This window comes from Peromyscus eremicus, chromosome 5, assembly GCF_949786415.1.
Source record: "Peromyscus eremicus chromosome 5, PerEre_H2_v1, whole genome shotgun sequence".
In the NCBI taxonomy this organism is placed as follows: domain Eukaryota; kingdom Metazoa; phylum Chordata; class Mammalia; order Rodentia; family Cricetidae; genus Peromyscus; species Peromyscus eremicus.
The window spans coordinates 82,129,854-82,147,076 of NC_081420.1; the positions used below are offsets into that span (position 1 = coordinate 82,129,854).

Below are 17,223 nucleotides of genomic sequence, written 5' to 3' on the forward strand. Positions count from 1 at the left end.
CACGGAGGGCCGGCTTTCTTCTTGGAGGGTATTCTGGATTTCTTCTTTACTCTCCTTTTCTTCTGAATTCCCCGTTTTCCAAAAGAGCAGGTTTATTTTGGTTAGATTTAATCTACTTTGGCACTGCCTGGGGCAGTCAAAGCACAGACAGACAGTTTCTGTCTCTCTCTGGAAATGTGCTGAGGAAGCCAGTAGAGGGGATGGAACTGTTTGCACATCCACAACTTGCTCTCACTCTCCCTCTCTTTCCTCTTTCTCTCTCCCTTCCTCTTTCCCTCCCTCTCTCATGATGGGGATCAAAATCAGAACTACATGCATGCCAGGCCATGCTCCACCACTGCGCTATGCTTCTTAGAAAGAAAGAAATCTATCCCAGAGGAAAGCCAGCAACCTGAGGTCATGGGGAAGAGTCCTCTGCCCCAGCCCCAGCCCCAGCCCCAGCCCCAGCCCCAGCCCCCTGAAAGAGAAGCACCAAGTTCACAGGAGGGCTTGGCCTCAAGCCACAGACATCAGCAATTTTAGCATAAGAGAAGAAGGGTTTATGGAAAATACATCCAGGGATGAAGACTTTCTGAGCAGCATGGCAGGCCTGTGCTGCTGGGCAAGTTCAAATCTGAAATCACCCAACAGGGGCTGGAGAGATGGCTCAGTCATGAAGAGCATTGGTACTCTTCCCCAAAACTAGATTTTAGTTCTCAGCACCAACTCCAGGGGGTCTGATGCCCCTTTTTGCCTTCTTTGAGCACTTGCATACACATGGCATACACACACACACACACACACACACACACACACACACACACACACAAATCTGAAACTCACATGGCAGTTGCAAAGGAGCCCCATCTCAACAATGGACCCAGGGCTGCCCCCGCATCACTGATCCCCAAGCTTGAACACGGGACACTGCTGTCCTCAGAGAGTGGATAAATAGCTTCTAGCACCCCTCTCCTCCATGCACCCCATCACCTGCCTCTCTGTGCTGTCAATTTAGTCAGAGTTCCAGTCAGGTAGACCAGATCACCAAAGTCAAGGTCTCTCACACACACGTGCTCTGGGTCAAAGGGCATCTGGCTTTTCATTTCTCGCAGTGAGAGGTGGTCACTGAGACTTAAGTGGTGCAGATATCAGTTGAATAAAGGCCAGCTGCTCTAACAATACAGCTGAGTGCCGAGTCCGGGACACAATGTGAATTTACTTTGCAGATGTAGAGGCAGCAGGACGCAGAGCAACTCCACTTAACATCACCAGGTGTCCCAGGCAACGCGTCTTTATACACCGCTTTCAAGGCCACCCCAAGTGTCAGCATGGAGCTTGGCAGCAAGTGGAAGAATGCGGGGAGGGTGGTTGCCAGGTTTGGGCACAGAACAGGCATCTCCTGTTTTATGGTCCCTATAGCAGTGACATGGTTACCTGAAAAGCAAGCAGAGCTCTCGCTGGAGTTTCCCATCCCTCTGTGGTTCTTTGGTTAGTCAGGTGACCTAGGCAGGTGGCTTAGCCATTTCTGTGAGAAGAGGATATGCATGCATGTGGAGTCACTGTGCATCTCTCAGCAAAGGCACCCACCTCTCCAGGGTCCTTTAAAGTAATTATTCAAGGGTTGACAGATTAATATCAGCCGACAGTCCAAGTCAGGGCAATAGAAAAAGCGTGTGCCAACGGGCACCAAAATCTATTGACTAGATACTGACTGGAGGGGATGGGTAGGGGCTGAAGATCCAATAGATGCAGTCTGGATGTGAGCGGTAGGAGTAAAGAGGCAAGGCATTGGATTTGGTGCTTTATAAGATGCCTGTGAACTTGGGGCTCAGGAGAGAGTACCTTGAAGGGGACAGCTACCCTCAGGAGAAGCATCATCCCCCCTCCCACCCACATAAGTAATGGCAAAAGGAAACCAAGGGAGATGAAGAAGGGCCTGAGCTTACAGCTAGATCTGGGTGCACCTGGGCAAGCATGCGATCTCCACTGGACACTGCCTGTGGGTACGTGCTTGATCTGTGCCACAGTGTTTACTCGGTTCACAGGCACTCAGCGATGTCTCTCACACAATCTGAGAGCTCCACACCACCCTCCTAACTGGGAAAACCAACTGCTTTCACATTGGGGTCTTCAGTGGACATCCCGAGGGACTTGGCTCTACAGACCCTCAGTTTCTGCCCCAGGCCGCGGTGTGACTTTGAGTGCCTCTGCAGCTCTGACTTAGAGACACAATGGTGGTCACCGGATGGCGGACCTGGGACAGAGCCAGAGTCTCCTCTGTTACATTTGACATAATCCCCAATGGGGAGCTGGTGCCGCATGACTGACCCAGGACTCAGAGCCACAGCTGGACTCAGGGGGCAGAGAGCGGCCATCACAGCCCTGTGGTGCCTGTCACTGTTGGTGTAAGGTGTGCACTGTCCTGTCACTGTTGTGTAAGGTGTGCACTGTCCTGTCACTGTTGTGTAAGGTGTGCACTGTCCTGTCACTGTTGGTGTAAGGTGTGCACTGTCCTGTCACTGTTGGTGTGAGGTGTGCACTGTCCTGTCACTGTTGGTGTGAGGTGTGCACTGTCCTGTCACTGTTGGTGTAAGGTGTGCACTGTCCTGTCACTGTTGTGTAAGGTGTGCACTGTCCTGTCACTGTTGGTGTGAGGTGGACACTGTCCTGTCACTGTTGGTGTAAGGTGTGCACTGTCCTGTCACTGTTGTGTAAGGTGTGCACTGTCCTGTCACTGTTGGTGTAAGGTGTGCACTGTCCTGTCACTGTTGGTGTGAGGTGTGCACTGTCCTGTCACTGTTGGTGTGAGGTGTGCACTGTCCTGTCACTGTTGGTGTAAGGTGTGCACTGTTCTGTCACTGTTGTGTAAGGTGTGCACTGTCCTGTCACTGTTGGTGTGAGGTGGACACTGTCCTGTCACTGCTGTGTAAGGTGGACACTGTCCTGTCACTGTTGGTGTAAGGTGTGCACTGTCCTGTCACTGTTGTGTAAGGTGGACACTGTCCTGTCACTGTTGGTGTGAGGTGGACACTGTCCTGTCACTGTTGGTGTGAGGTGGACACTGTCCTGTCACTGTTGGTGTGAGGTGGACACTGTCCTGTCACTGTTGGTGTGAGGTGGACACTGTCCTGTCACTGTTGGTGTGAGGTGGACACTGTCCTGTCACTGTTGGTGTGAGGTGGACACTGTCCTGTCACTGTTGTGTAAGGTGTGCACTGTCCTGTCACTGTTGGTGTAAGATGGACACTGTCCTGTCACTGTTGGTGTAAGGTGGCCACTGTCCTGTCACTGTTGGTGTGAGGTGTGCACTGTCCTGTCACTGTTGGTGTGAGGTGGACACTGTCCTGTCACTGTTGGTGTAAGGTGGCCACTGTCCTGTCACTGTTGGTGTAAGGTGGCCACTGTCCTGTCACTGTTGATGTGAGGTGGACACTGTCCTGTCACTGTTGGTGTAAGGTGGCCACTGTCCTGTCACTGTTGATGTGAGGTGGACACTGTCCTGTCACTGTTGGTGTGAGGTGGACACTGTCCTGTCACTGTTGGTGTAAGGTGGCACTACCCACCCCTATCATAGGACTTGACACCAGATGAATGGGTTGAGGGGGGAATCGGGTAAGGATTTGTAATGCATGAAACCTCACCTAGGCTAGTGGTGACACTTTTGAACAGACATGTTGAGACTGTAGCGTGGGCTTCCCTAAGCCTTACTGGCTCTGTGAGTGTGAACAGGGAAGGATTGCGTCTAACCAAGGAAGAGTCACAGAGAAAGCCAAATACAGGAAGCTCCAGACATGTGTACGTGCAAAGGTGTGACAAGATTACAGTGCTTGGGCAGGCTAAGAAAGAGAAAAGCAAGCCAATGAGGAAATAGGAGGCAGGAGGAGCCCAGGGACAGCATCACAGCGCTGTGCGCCCAGAAAGGGGGCGATGAACTGGGGAGTTGAAATACTGGAGGAGACAAAGTGGCCGCTGGAGCCTGGGATGCTCTCGGCTGCTCTTTAGAGGGAAGCAAGATTGATAAACCACATCTAGGGGTGTTACCATGAGTATGAGGGGAAGAGGGAAGGAGAGAAGGAAGGAAGGAAGCGAGGAATGGAGGGAAGGAAATAGAAGGGAAGAAGAGAGAGGAGAGAAGGAGGAGAAGGGGAGAGAGGGAAGCAGGAAAGGAAGGAGGAAGGGGAAGAGAGGAAGGAAAGAAGGAGGGAGGCAGAGAGAATAAAAGAAAGGACATAGATAGAAGGAGGGGAAAGGGAGGAAGAAAGAGGGGAGTGGAGAGAGGGGAGGGGGAGGAGGGAGGGGAGGAAGGATTAGAGTGAGGAGAGAAGAGGAGGAGGAGAAAGGGAAGGAGGGAGAAAGAAGGAGGGAGGGAGGTTAAATAAGGAAAGACCAAAATAAAGAACGTCTAAATGTTTTAAGTCTATTTGATGTTAAATTCTTAAATCTCATGTTCTCAGAATTCCTTCACACTTTCATGGGGCCCCACCCTGCAGGCCATCGGTCAGCATCTTGATGGATGTCGCAGAAGGGACGCTGAATGCAGAGGCTATTACATAGGGGGAAGCCACCACTCCCATTGGAGCTGGGGAATATCAAAAACAAGATTTATATGCTCCTGTCTGTGGGAGATGTTATCAGCCTTCTCACAGTTTGGCTGACCCCATAACCACTGGCCCATGAGGACGTATGAAAACATCCGTGCAGCCTAATGTAATCCAAAGCAAACCCAACCCAAAGCTTTATCTCAACTGGCAGATCCACATGCAGCTCTCCCACTAATCTTGAAACTACAATTTTCTTCCTCTTGGCAACAGTCAACTCTTCGCCATGCCTTTAGGTTTTGTGTCCACATAGCTTGAATAGTCTGTTGACTCCCTGGGTTCCAAACTTCATCCATAAAGAAAAATGCTGTCCCTCACGCATGTTAGCATACATAGTTCCCTTCATTTCTAATTGGAGGGGCCTAAGGCATGTTGGTGTATATGGCAGGTCTAGGAGGACAGGGTGTGTCCCATGGGCACCAGCAGAATCCCTGCCACCTTAGCATCCTGCCCTCAGGAAGGCTGTGTGAGGAGGCGGTTCTGAATGACCCGTGAACTAGGAAGCCCCCCCTCCTCCAAGTCCAGTTGGTTGTGCTGCTGTTCCAGCCTGTAAATGGAGCAGAATTCGGGACGTCTTGTTCCCAGTGTTGATTACAGAATTACACATTTCAGCATTCATCACGCACTACGCTGCCTGATGTGCCTGGAAGCTTTGATTAATTCCACTTCTTAAATGTATGTGTGTGTGGGGGTGTGTGCATTTGTGTGTATGACATTTGTGTGTAACTTTGCTTGTGGAGGCCAGAGGTTGATGTCGGGTGCTTTCTTCAGTGGCTCACCACCTTATTATTTTTACTGTTGTTGAGACAAAGTCTGTCACTGAACCAGGAGCCCAGCAACTCGGCTAGTCTTGCCATCCAGCAAGCTCCAGGGATTGCTCTGTCCCTGCATCCAAACATTGGGATTGCAGGCTTGAGCCCCACACCTCAACATCTTGCCTTTTATGTGGGTGCTGGGGGTCTGGCCTCAGATCCCCAGTGATCCTACAGTTCCCTCTGAGCCACCTCCCCCAGCTCTTGGGAAGCTTGCTTTTCAGTGGTGGGTATTTAACACTTAAGACACTAATTTTAAATTCTAAGAGACCAGACCCTTCTGTTCTGAAGAACACGTGGCTTTGGGGAACCACAGGGTATGTTACAGAAACGATCCTCCACCTCTTTCATCTGCATACCCAGATTTTTGTGTGCATCTCATGAGACACCCGAACCTCACCTTCCTAAGTTGATAAGTGCCACATACATGATGTTATCCAGAAACAAAGTCAAAAAGCATGGCTGTTCAATTAAAGGCATCACACCACGTTTAAAGTCTAGTTCGTTTAGCACAACACAGGGAAAAGCTTGTTCTTAGGGCCGTATCTAAATGCAAAGCATATTCCTATGGACTCCATTGAATAAAATGTTGTTATTAGAGAAAAAAAAAGCTTTCTGTTGTGCTCAGAAAGCAAACAAGTTATACATCACTCTAACATACAATCTATACATCACTCTAACATACAAGTTATACATCACTCTAACATACTTCACATGATTTTGTACTTTCTTCTCCTCCTCCTGCACCCTGGGCCGAAGTTCACCTACATTCTCAAGATGTTGCTAAAGAGAGCTGGTGTACTGTCGCTGAGGAGCGGCACCAGGAAGTACAGGGGAAACTGCTCAGGAAAGCAACATGGAGCCTGGGAGTGGGGGGCAGTGGGCCAGCAGGGGCCCCAGCTTTAGCTGTGCTGGGAGAGATCAGAGGTCTCTCCAGAGGCTGGGGTCACCACCAAGATCACAGAGCACAGCCATGTAGGTCCTAGGATCAAAGGTCGTCAGGATTAATAGCAAAACCCTCTACCCACGGAGCCATCTCATTGGCCCCAAGAAGCTCTTTAGATTTTATCAAGTATAATTTATATTCTTTATACCCTCTTAGATTTTATCAAGTATAATTACTATTCTTTATAACCCCATTCAAATCAAGTCTAGCCCATGTCTTATCATCTACTTGTTGATGTTATGTTGGATTTTTGGGAAGCGGGGTCTGATTCAGCCCAGGCCGGCTTCACATTCACTATGGAGCTAAAGAAAGCCTTGAACTCTTGGTGCTACCGCCTTCACCTCCCAAGTGCTGGATAATAAACTTGTCCCAACACACCTGGTTTTACATTCTGCAGTACTAGGGTGAACCCCAGGACCTTGTGCATGCTAGGTGAGCACTCTGCCTACTGAGCCACATCCCCAGGCCCTCATTACTTTTTTAATGAAGAAAGGGTTTAGAAGGCACAAGAGGATCATTTAGTTCAGTGTCATTTCACCAGTGACCCTTTGTGTGGGGTTTGGGTTGAAGTTGTCCTTTGTTTCAATGCTGTCTGGATTCTAAAACCCCCACACATATGATGGAAACCAGAGGGAAAACAGAGGTGCAGCCTGGGATTGTATCACAAGGTTAAGATGAACCCACAGCAGAGGCCTTACAATGGCCTCTGAGCTAAAGGGAAAGCCAAAGGCAGGAACTGAAGTTAGCGGATTGATTCTCTCTGGCCCAAAGCTAGAAAAAGCTCCAGGTTAGCCCACTGTGGTGGGTGCAGTCAGCTCTCTCCTCTCTCACACTCATCCTGAGTTCGAGGCCACATAGCACAGCCTTTAAATAAGGGCAGAGTTAAAGTCCACACAAGTGGAGAGTATGGATTTCTTCTTCCTGTGTTGGCCGGGAAGATGGGCGCAGTTCTCATACACGAGGCTCAGGTTGACCTGGGCAGAATGCAGTTTTCATTCCTACCTCAGTATTCTTTGTTCTTGATCCAGTTGGCCTACCTTGTTCCAGGGTTTACATTATTCTTACTATGTTGTATTGAAAGCTTCCTTCCCCTCTTCTGGTCTCTACTTTGTTATTTGTCTGGGAAGGAGCTCCAGGGCAGGAATCTTTATCAGGTTGTCTCACCAAAGACGGGTAATTCTACAAGTCTTCATCACCAAGTCTGTGGCCACTATGAAAGCATGGTTCTCCCCAAATAAAAACACAGAGAATAGAGGAAGTAGGAATGATTGTGAACTGATAACAAGCCCAGTGCAGTGGCACACACTTGCAGCTCCAGTTCTGGAGAGCCAGAGCTGGCCTAGTGTACTTGGTGAATTCTAGTCCACGGAGAGACCCTGTCTCAAAAAACCAAGGTAGAGGGCTCCTGAGGAATGAACTCTTGCCTACATATCTACCTACCTCCCTTCCGCATACACATGCACATGCATGCACACGTACATACACACACACACACACACACACACACACACACACACACACACACACACCTTGCACATAGGCACACACCCAAAGAGTTAATGGTTATGAGAATCATGGTTGTTTGGTAGGCCTGCTTTAAAACTAAGAACACACACTAGATTCCAGCATATTCTAGCGCCTTCAAGAGACACCTCATGGGCCTACAAAGATGGCTCTGTGGCTAAGAGCACCGGCCGCTCTTCCGGAGGACCTGGGTTTGACTCGCAACACGCATGGCAGTTCACAGCTCTCTGTAACTCCAGTTCCTGATCATCTGATGCCCTCTTCTGACCTCTGCAGGGTCTAACGCCTCTTGTGTCCTTGGCCAGGAACCTACTGCCAGCAGAGGGAGGTGGAGGCCATCATGGAAGGTGACGAGGATGACAGAGGCTGCTGCTGCTGCAAACCTGGCCACCTGCCACACCTACTGTCCTGCAATGCCGCCTTCCACCTGCGCTGGCTCACCTGGGAGATCACACGCACGCAGTACATCCTGGAGGGCTATCGCATCATCGACAACAATGCGGCCACCATGCTGCAGGTGTTTGACCTCCGCAGGGTGCTCGTCCGCTACTACGTCAAGGTGTGATGTGCTTCCCGATACTACACGGGCAAAGCCTAGGGACGGGGGAGTGGGAGTGAGAGGCAGGGCTCCTGAAAAGCTCTACACCAAGTGGCATGCCTGAGATTTTTTCCCCCAGCTTCCCAGTGAGAGATGCAGCCAGACTTGGGGACCTCTACTTTCTTGAAAAACACAGCAGGGCTCTGTGTTAGCCCAAGCCTGGACTCAGAAGGCTGGCTGCAACCTTGGCTGTCTGTCCATCTCCACCACAGCAGGGGGTGCTTGTTATGATGGCCAATTTAAATATTCAGGGTGCATCGGCAGGCCCCATGCTGGAGTGACACAGTGTGTCATTAGCTGCTGCGCAAATGGGCCAGCTTAGAACCAGGATTGTGGACTGGAGCTGTAGCTCAGCTGGCAGAGTGCTTGCCTAGCATGCACAAAGCCCTGGGTTCAATCCCCAGTACTACACCAAACCCTGTGTTGTGATGTACATCTGTAATCCCAGCACTCAGGAGGTAGAGGAAAGAGGATCAGAAGTTCAAGGTCATCCTTGACTACATAGAGAATTCCAGACCTTGCTACAAAAGACCATGTATCAAACATTCAATCCAAAGATTAGGAAGGACAATGATTTTTTTAAAAAAAAATATCAAAAAAGGAGGGAATGGAGAGTGAGAGAAAGGGATGGGGAAAGAGAAGGGAAAGGGAGGAAAAGGGAAAGGGGAAAGAGGAGGAAAGGAAGAAGACAAGAAAAGAAAGGTGCAGCTTGCAAGCCCTGTGGAGAAAAATGTGGTTCTGGTCCAGGTGGGCTGAGTTGTGCTCTAAGAAGCAGGGACCAGAAGGACAGAAGAGGGCAGAGGAAATCCCGTGATGGACCCTGTGCTGGGGGAGGTTATGCCTGGGAACAAGCCTGCTGAGGGCTCCACAATTTAAAGCTGTCCTGCGGGGGGAGGTCTCTGCAGCCACCAGGGCCAGGAGTGTCAATCCACGTGCGGTAAGAAGGAAGTCTGGTTCAACACAACTCAGTAGTCGGTGTTAGTTCAAACTTCTAGAGTCTGACCCCAGGCAATTTATTTTAGGCATATTTAAACACAGCACAACTTTGGAAAAAAAAATTCTGATGATAATTAACTCAATCCTATGTGTACAGCAAAGCTTACTACATGATTATATTGAAACTCTTTTCAAAGTATGTATGACCTCTTCCATAAAGATGGTTCTATTGACTGAGAAACGATGCTCAAGATAAGGGTCTATGAAGGAAGAGTCTGAGATAAACATGAGTCTGGAGGACTCAGGTGTGCCCTGACCCCACAGATAACACAGAAGTCACCAGGCTATAGCTGCATCCATTCCCAGCCGGCTGGGCAGATTGCTTATATATCTCTTCTTTTGAAGAGACAACCCTGCATGTTTAACATTCTTGGTTTCCCTAGTGATTATCTATGAGCAAAAGAACCTCATGCCCTCTATACTGTGCTGAGAGTCAAAAGGTCCCCGTCAGAGGCCTCAGACCCCTACCAGCCAAAGCTGTCTTTGATGGAGACAAAGATGTCTCCTCTTAGCCTCTGAGCCATCTTTCCAGTCCCTTCTTACTGAGACCTAATAAATAAAACAAATAAATAAAGTCTGGCTATGAAATCTCATAGTCTTGCTTGCTTTCTGCAGAGTATAATATACTACATGGTTACTTCCCCCAAACTCCTCTCCTGGGTCAAGAACGAACCCCTGCTGAAGTCCCTCCAGCCCTTCGCCAAGTGGCATCACATCGAGCGTGACCTTGCGATGTTTAACATCAACATCGACGACGATTACGTCCCATGTCTCCAGGGGATCACACGGGCGAGTTACTGCACTGTGTTCCTGGAGTGGATTCAGTTCTGCGCAGGGAAGAGACAGGAGGTAGGAGAGGACCTGGGCTGAGCCACTGAGTACAAGGCTAGAAAGCAAGGCTCCTTAACCTCCTTCCTCTTACTGCACTCCAAGGTAGATAATAGAAAATAGAGGTGAGAAAAATTTTATTTCTGAATAAATGCTTAGTACACAATTGGGAGACAATATGTTTTGTCTCCAATGACAGAGTTTTGAAAGTATCCATCCCTTTAAACGATGTGCAGGGTCAGTATATTTAAGTCTCTAGAGCAGCATCAAGATACTGGAAACTTCCTTGTTTAAAATTGCATTTTGTGCGTGCGTGCGTGCGTGCGTGCGTGCGTGCGTGTGTGTGTTGAGGGGTGACTCATGGCAGTAACCCTATTGCTAGTGAGGTGGCGCTGAGACAGGAGAATTGCTGGGGACTTATTGGCCACCAGCCCAGCACCAAACCAGTGAGCACCCCATCTCAAGAGAATCATGTGGAGAATGTGCCTATGGGTACGCATACACACTCATATACACACTAATAAATTAATTAAATTGAATACATTTGTGTTTGGAGGGCTCAGTGACAGAGGACTTGCCTGTACAAGATAAGACCCTGGATTTGATACCCAGCACCACCAACAAAACAAAATTATATAATTTTTATAATAATTTTATTTGATTTGGTGCCTGTGAGTGTGCACACACACATGGAGGTCAAAGGTCAGTGTGAGGTGTCTTCCTCAACCACTCTCCACCTTCCTCCTGAGACAGGGTGTCTCTGAACCTGGAGCTCACTAGTTTGTACAGACTGACTAGCCAGCAAATCCTCATCTCTACTTTCCCAGACGTGGGATTACAGAAGCATGCCCCCAAGTTTTTCCAGGAAGTCTTGGGATCTGAACTCAGGTCTCGATGCTTGAGAAGCAAGCACTCCAATGACTAAATTGTGTTTTGAGTTAGACATGGTGGCTCATGTCTATAATCTTAGTAGTGGGGAGGCTGAGGCAGAGGATCTTCTAGTTTAAGGTCATTCTAGGCTGTATAGTGAGTTTCAGACAAGCCTGGGCTCCATAGCAAGCCATTGTCTCAAAATAGACCTCTTTTTTTGGAGATTGCCCCATGACATATTTCTTTGCTGGTGTCAGGAAGATTTACTGAGCACATTGACTAGTGGACACACCATCTGCTCAGCGATCAGATGGTCCAGATGTGTCTATAACTATCATTCTCCAGGGCAGTGCTCATGTGCTGAGTGTACACCCGAAGGCTTGTCTCCTGGAGATGAAGCCCAGAGTAATGGCTGCTCACAGACAGAAGAGACGGAGTGAACCGGGGACTGGATGTCCATCCACTCTGTGTGCTGAAGGCTGAGTCCATGAATGCTGGTGTAGGAAGGAGATTGAGAGCAACAACGCTAATAGCTGACAGAGTACATAAAAAAGATACCAAACCATGACACTAACTTCTCAGGGTCAGGAAGCCAGTCACAGCCTAGGGATATGGGCTGAAAAGAAAAAGGAACTCCTGATGTGTCTCCTTTATCCCATGTTATAGTAAACAGATGATATATATATATATAATATTTTATATATAATATATGGTATACATTATATATAGTATATATACACCATATGTTATATATGTATGTGTGTGTGTGTATATAAATGTACATATTTTTTTTCTCCTCATGGTACTAGGCATTGAACCTGGGCCTTGCTAAACTAGTCAGATGATCTACCATTGATTGACCTATATGCCTGCCTATCCTGTTTTCTACTTTGTATTTTGAGATAGGGCCTTGCTAAATTGCTGAGGATGGCCTCTAATATATTCTGTAGTTCAAGCAGACCATGAACTGGCAGTCTTCCTGCCTCAGCCTCCAGGGTAGCTGGGCTCACAGATCTCAACCATCAGGCTCAAGTTTGGTTTTATATAATTGTTAGTCATTGGTTTTGCATTCACAGTCTGTTGAAAGGGCCCTTATCTGGGGGAGAAGAGAAAAGCTTTACTTGATCTGGCTTTTGGCAGGTCTTCCTCTATGGTAGGAGCCAGTAATGGTGGGCATTCTTGAGAGGGCATGGTCTGACTGCGTTAGTGACCTAAATCTGTCATAAGAACTCATCCCAGGGAATTGCTCATCAAACCTAACCTTTGCTGCCTTGCTCTCGGGAAGTACCCATTGTGGTGTGAATGTGAGATGTTTCCCCTATAGGTTCGTATATTTGAACACTTGGTCCTTCAATGGTAGTTCTACTTGGGAAGGTTGTAGAATCTTTAAAAAACAGAGCCTCGTTAGACTGAGTAGATCACTGGAGGCAGGCTGTCTTAGTCAGTGTTCTATTGTTGTGAAGAGACACCATGACCAAAACAACCCTTACAAAAGAAAGCATCTAATTGGGGGCTGGCTTACAGCTTCAGAGGGTCAGTCCATTATCATCATAGTGGAGGGTATGGTGGTACACAGGCAGACATGGTGCTAGAGAGACAGCTGAGAGTTCTACATCCTGATCCACAGGCAGAAAGAGAGAGAAACTGGGCCTGGCTTGGGCTTTTAAAACCTCAAACTCACCCCCAGTGACATACTTCTGTAACACAAATTTTCTTATTAATAAAAAGCCCAGAGCCAAATATTGGGGTGAAAGCTGAAAGTTCAGAGAAGCAGAACAAGCCGGCCACAAGTTCTTACCTCTAGGAAATCCTCAGTCTCAAGAGGAGATTTCCTGTTTCCTCACGCCTTGTATACCTTTCTGTGCCCTGCCATCTTCCTTCCTTCCTAGTGCTGTGATTGAAGGCATGTGCCACCACACCTGGCTCTGTTCCCAGTGTGGCCATGAACTCACAGAGATCCGGATGGATCTCTGCCTCCCGAATGCTAGGATGAAAGGCGTGTGCTACCATTGCCTGACCTCTATGTTTAATACAGTGGTTGGCTTTGTCCTCTGATCCCCAGGCAAGCTTTATTGGGATGCACAATATATCACTACACACTTCCTCCAACAAGGCCACGCCTCCTAATCTTTCTCAAATATTGCCACTCTCTGGTGACTGAGCATTCAAATATATGAGCCTATAGGGGCCACTCTTATGCAAATCACCACAAAGGCTTTGAGGCTTTATGGCCTAGCCCTACATCCTATTCATGTTCTGCTTCCTGGCTGCACACATGACCAGTCACCTCCCCATCTTGCTGCCATGCCTCCCCCACCATGATGGACTGTGCCTCTTTTGTGGGCCAGAATAACACACTTCCTTCTCAAATTGCCTCCTGTCAGAAATATCATGACAGCGTTTAGAAAAGTAAGTAACACTGTGCTTTTCCCATGTGTATCTTTCCATGTCCAACCATAAGAGAGACGGCCATGGGCAGCAAAAGTCTCCTCTCTCTGGGGTCACTTCAGAGGTGCCTGGTTGGTTACAGTGTCCCCCCCCTTCCCCCGACAAGCCTGCTTCAGCCACACTTGTGAAAGCCTGGGTGACAGCTGGGTTCACATCCTTGTTCTTCCAGCTCTCCAAGGCCCTGGAACCTGTGGACAGTGACGAAGACTCACCTCTGGTGACACTTTCCTTTGCCCTGTGCATTCTGGGAAGGCGAGCTCTGGGAACAGCAGCACACAATATGGCCATGAGGTACCTAGGAGTCAGCTGGGATGTTTTAGGCTTGTGCACGTGCCTGGGGTTTGTGTTTGATGGATCCTGTCAGTCATTTTCTTTACTTCAAAACTGGCCTGCTGGAAAGCCTTTCAGACACATCTTTCCTCGGGAATCAGGTTGGGTCTGCAAAATGTTTCTTGTCATTGTAAACTTGAGACTGTTGCATTTTGGAAATATTAATATGGGCAGTTGGAACCCAGAGGTCCCAGATCTTGGACCTTTCAGGTTGTGCGGGTTGGGCAAAGAATATAGGTACAAGGCTTACCTGGTGTTCCTGAAGCCCTGGGTTCAACAGCCAGTACTGTATAAGGCATGCATGGTGACATACACCTGTAATTTCTGCACCCTAGAGGTAGAGGCAGAGGGTCAGAAGTTCAAAGTCATCCTCAGCTATATAGTGAGTTCAAGCCAGCCTGAGATACATGAGACCCTGTCTTCAAATAAAATGGTTGCAAGCCTCCTTATGGATCTTTTCCAGGTGCCTAGCAAAGTTGATATTTGGGAAAGGTTCATCCCCGTCATTTTTCCCTGGGCCCCTTTCACCCTCTGTCCCCCGAGCAGGGTCTGTCACATCCCCTCTTTTCCAGCTAAGATGCTCTAACTAGTGACATCCAACCCCTCAGTCAGTGGACATCAGTGGCTATCATGTGGTTTCATCTTTGGTACTCAGCACTAGAGAAACTGACGGGGGGAGGTAGGGAGGGGGGATGCGAGCTCCTGACATCAGCTGAAATCAGAATCTTGGTACATGAGGGAACATTTGAGTTTAAAAGGCAGGGGGGAAATGGGGCTGCGGGTAGAGCTCATGGTCAAGTACTTGCCTAGCATGTATGGGAACCTAGGTTCTATTCCCAGCACTGGAGGGAAATAAGGAGGCAGGAAGGAGAAAAGGAAAGAGCCCCAGAGCTACTCAGCTCGTCCTGTGTCTACCACTTCCTCCCACCTGCTTAGCTTCTGTGTCGCCATGTCCTGTGCCAGACTGTGGTGACAGAGGCTGCCTGGGCTTTAACTGTGTGGTGGCTCAAGTACAGTCTGAGCTCAGGAATGTTGTGCCATTTGGAGTGGCACCATGTCTTCTCCTGCCCACGTGGATCCTTTCCCATGCCATGGCTACCAGCACGCACCCTCAGTGTCCAGGTCACTAGGACACACCTGCATCTCTCAACTTCAGCCACTGGGCCCATAGCACAACATGAATGCTGACATAGGCATTCGCTGGGAACTGTCCACAACCTGTCTGTAGCTCTCTAACTCACAATGAAAAATGAGGTGTGGGGAGATGGTTTGGGGTAAAGAGCTTGCTGTTCAAGCATGGGGACCTGAGTTCAGATCCCCTTACCCACTTCAAAACCTGGGTATGGTCTCATGCACACCTGAGATCCCAGTGCTGGGAGGCAGAGACAGAGGGATGTGGGGAGTAGAGTTTCTGGATCACATCTCTTCCCTCCCGGGGAGGCACCTGCCCTGGAGGAACAACAAGGCGTTCTGAGTGTTCTGTACCACTCAGGAGTGGTAAGCCAGGCTTCCCCATGGGAATATTTGGATTTTAGAACCCAATGGGCTCCAACACATCCCTGATGGCAATAGTTGAGAGCCACGTGGAAAGCCACAGATGAGAACAGAGTCAGGCTGCTCAGGAACTGTGTTAGGAGGTTTGTTTCTTTGGTTGGTTGGTTTGGGTTGTTTTGTTTTGTCACTGTGATCAAAATGCCTGTGGGGTGGCACTGGTATTCTGGCCCTTTGTGTTTGGGGAACTGGCGTGCCATAAAAGTGACTGTGATGGAAAAGCCAATGCCTTGTCTGCGGATGTCCCAGAGGGGAGTAAGGGACATAGGAAGAGAGCTGGCTAGGATCCTACGGCGGGTCTCTTGTCCAGCCCGAGTTTGGTGGCAGAGGCTGACATCTTGAGCACCTGTATCCCCAGGCTGATGCAGTGGTGCATCACTCATTGGGTGCCCCTCACTAGCTGCGCTGCTCTTGCAAAGCCCGGGTGTAGCAGTGTGGAGGGTGGCAGAGTGTTTGGAATGCAGAACAAGTCAGTCTGTGCAGGGTATACCCTGAAGAGTCCTGCAGAAACGATTCCTGTGGCAAAGTTGTTTTCCCCAAAGTCTACAATACAAACCCAAGGCAGTGATCTCTTGCCTGGTACTAGATGACCCCCACTCGGGTGCTGGTCTCTTTTCCCAATGCATCTGGGGGTTTTCAACATTGGAGCTCTAGCAGTTCCTTGGGTGCCTCTTCTGAGTTGATTTTGCACCCCAGACTCTACCCAGTGTCCCTGTATCAGTTGTGACATCAAAATTGTCCCCAGACATGGACAGATGTCCCCTGTGGGCCCAATCCTGGTGATTGGGAGCCATCACAGGTGACAGCCAAGCCAGGTTGGTCAGGGATTGTGTGAGTTTCTGCTCTCGTCACTGTGATCAGAACGCCTGTGAGAGCAAGTTCAAAGAAGGAATGGTTTGTTTTGGCTCATGGTTTCAAATTCATCATGATGTGAAGGGCATGGTAGAGCTGGTCAGACAGGAAAAGGAGCTGGTGACAGGAAGGGGTGGGGTCAGAGCCAGATGTGTCTTTCCTGCTGTCCCTGCCTGGACACAGCTAATCTCTCTCTCTCTGCTGCTGCCCCCGGCATCCTGGCACCATGGTGAGATAGCCTGGCTTGCCTACCTCCTTGGTGGGCTTCAGATGGGGCTTAGCCTCCGAGACAGACAACTTTGATTGTGCTGTGTGCCACAGCAGTGGCAGCCCAGATCCAGCTGGGTGGGAGTCTGCCACTTCTCAGTCTAGTCAGTGTGTGTGTGTGTGTGTGTGTGTGTGTGTGTGTGTGTGTGTGTGTTCATGTGCCTGTTAAGTGTACACGTGTGTGGAAGCCAGGGAACAATTTCAGAAGTCACTCTTTAGGCACCATCCACCTTTGTTTTAGAAACAACTACTTTCTGTGGCTTGGGCCTCTCTCTCCCTGTGGGCCAGGCTGGCTGGCTGCCCAGGGAGCCCCAGGGATCCACCTATCTCTGCCTCTCCGCTCAGGGATCCTAACTGCTGTGATCACACTGGCTTCTCAATTGAGGCTTAAGAGGACAAAGGCCAGTGAAGCTCCAAATCCAAAGGCATGGCAGGCATTCTGGAGGCTTCCACTCTCCTTGCCCCACCCCACCCCCTACCCTGCTTTACTCCAGGCTGCTTGCTGGATATCTTCTTCCTCTTTATTCCCTCCCTGGAGGAAAGGCCAGTTATGAAACACCTCCCATTAGAACTCTTCCATGTGTGAGGCCAAGGGGTGATTCCGTAGGCTGGAGGGATTCTCAC

At 49.1% G+C, this 17,223-nt stretch overlaps 1 protein-coding gene across 2 annotated transcripts in view; it reads left to right on the plus strand.

The window, feature by feature from the left end:
• Pcnx2 (pecanex 2) overlaps positions 1-17,223 on the plus strand; it is a 156,186-nt gene that overhangs the window by 125,475 nt on the left and 13,488 nt on the right. The window contains exons 26-28 of one of the 2 annotated variants that reach the window (XM_059263801.1): positions 8,165-8,418; positions 10,069-10,302; positions 13,769-13,890. In XM_059263801.1, coding sequence (XP_059119784.1) covers positions 8,165-8,418; positions 10,069-10,302; positions 13,769-13,890 — 610 coding nt within the window. The remainder of the gene's footprint in view (positions 1-8,164; positions 8,419-10,068; positions 10,303-13,768; positions 13,891-17,223) is intronic. The other variant, XM_059263802.1, reaches the window with a different exon arrangement.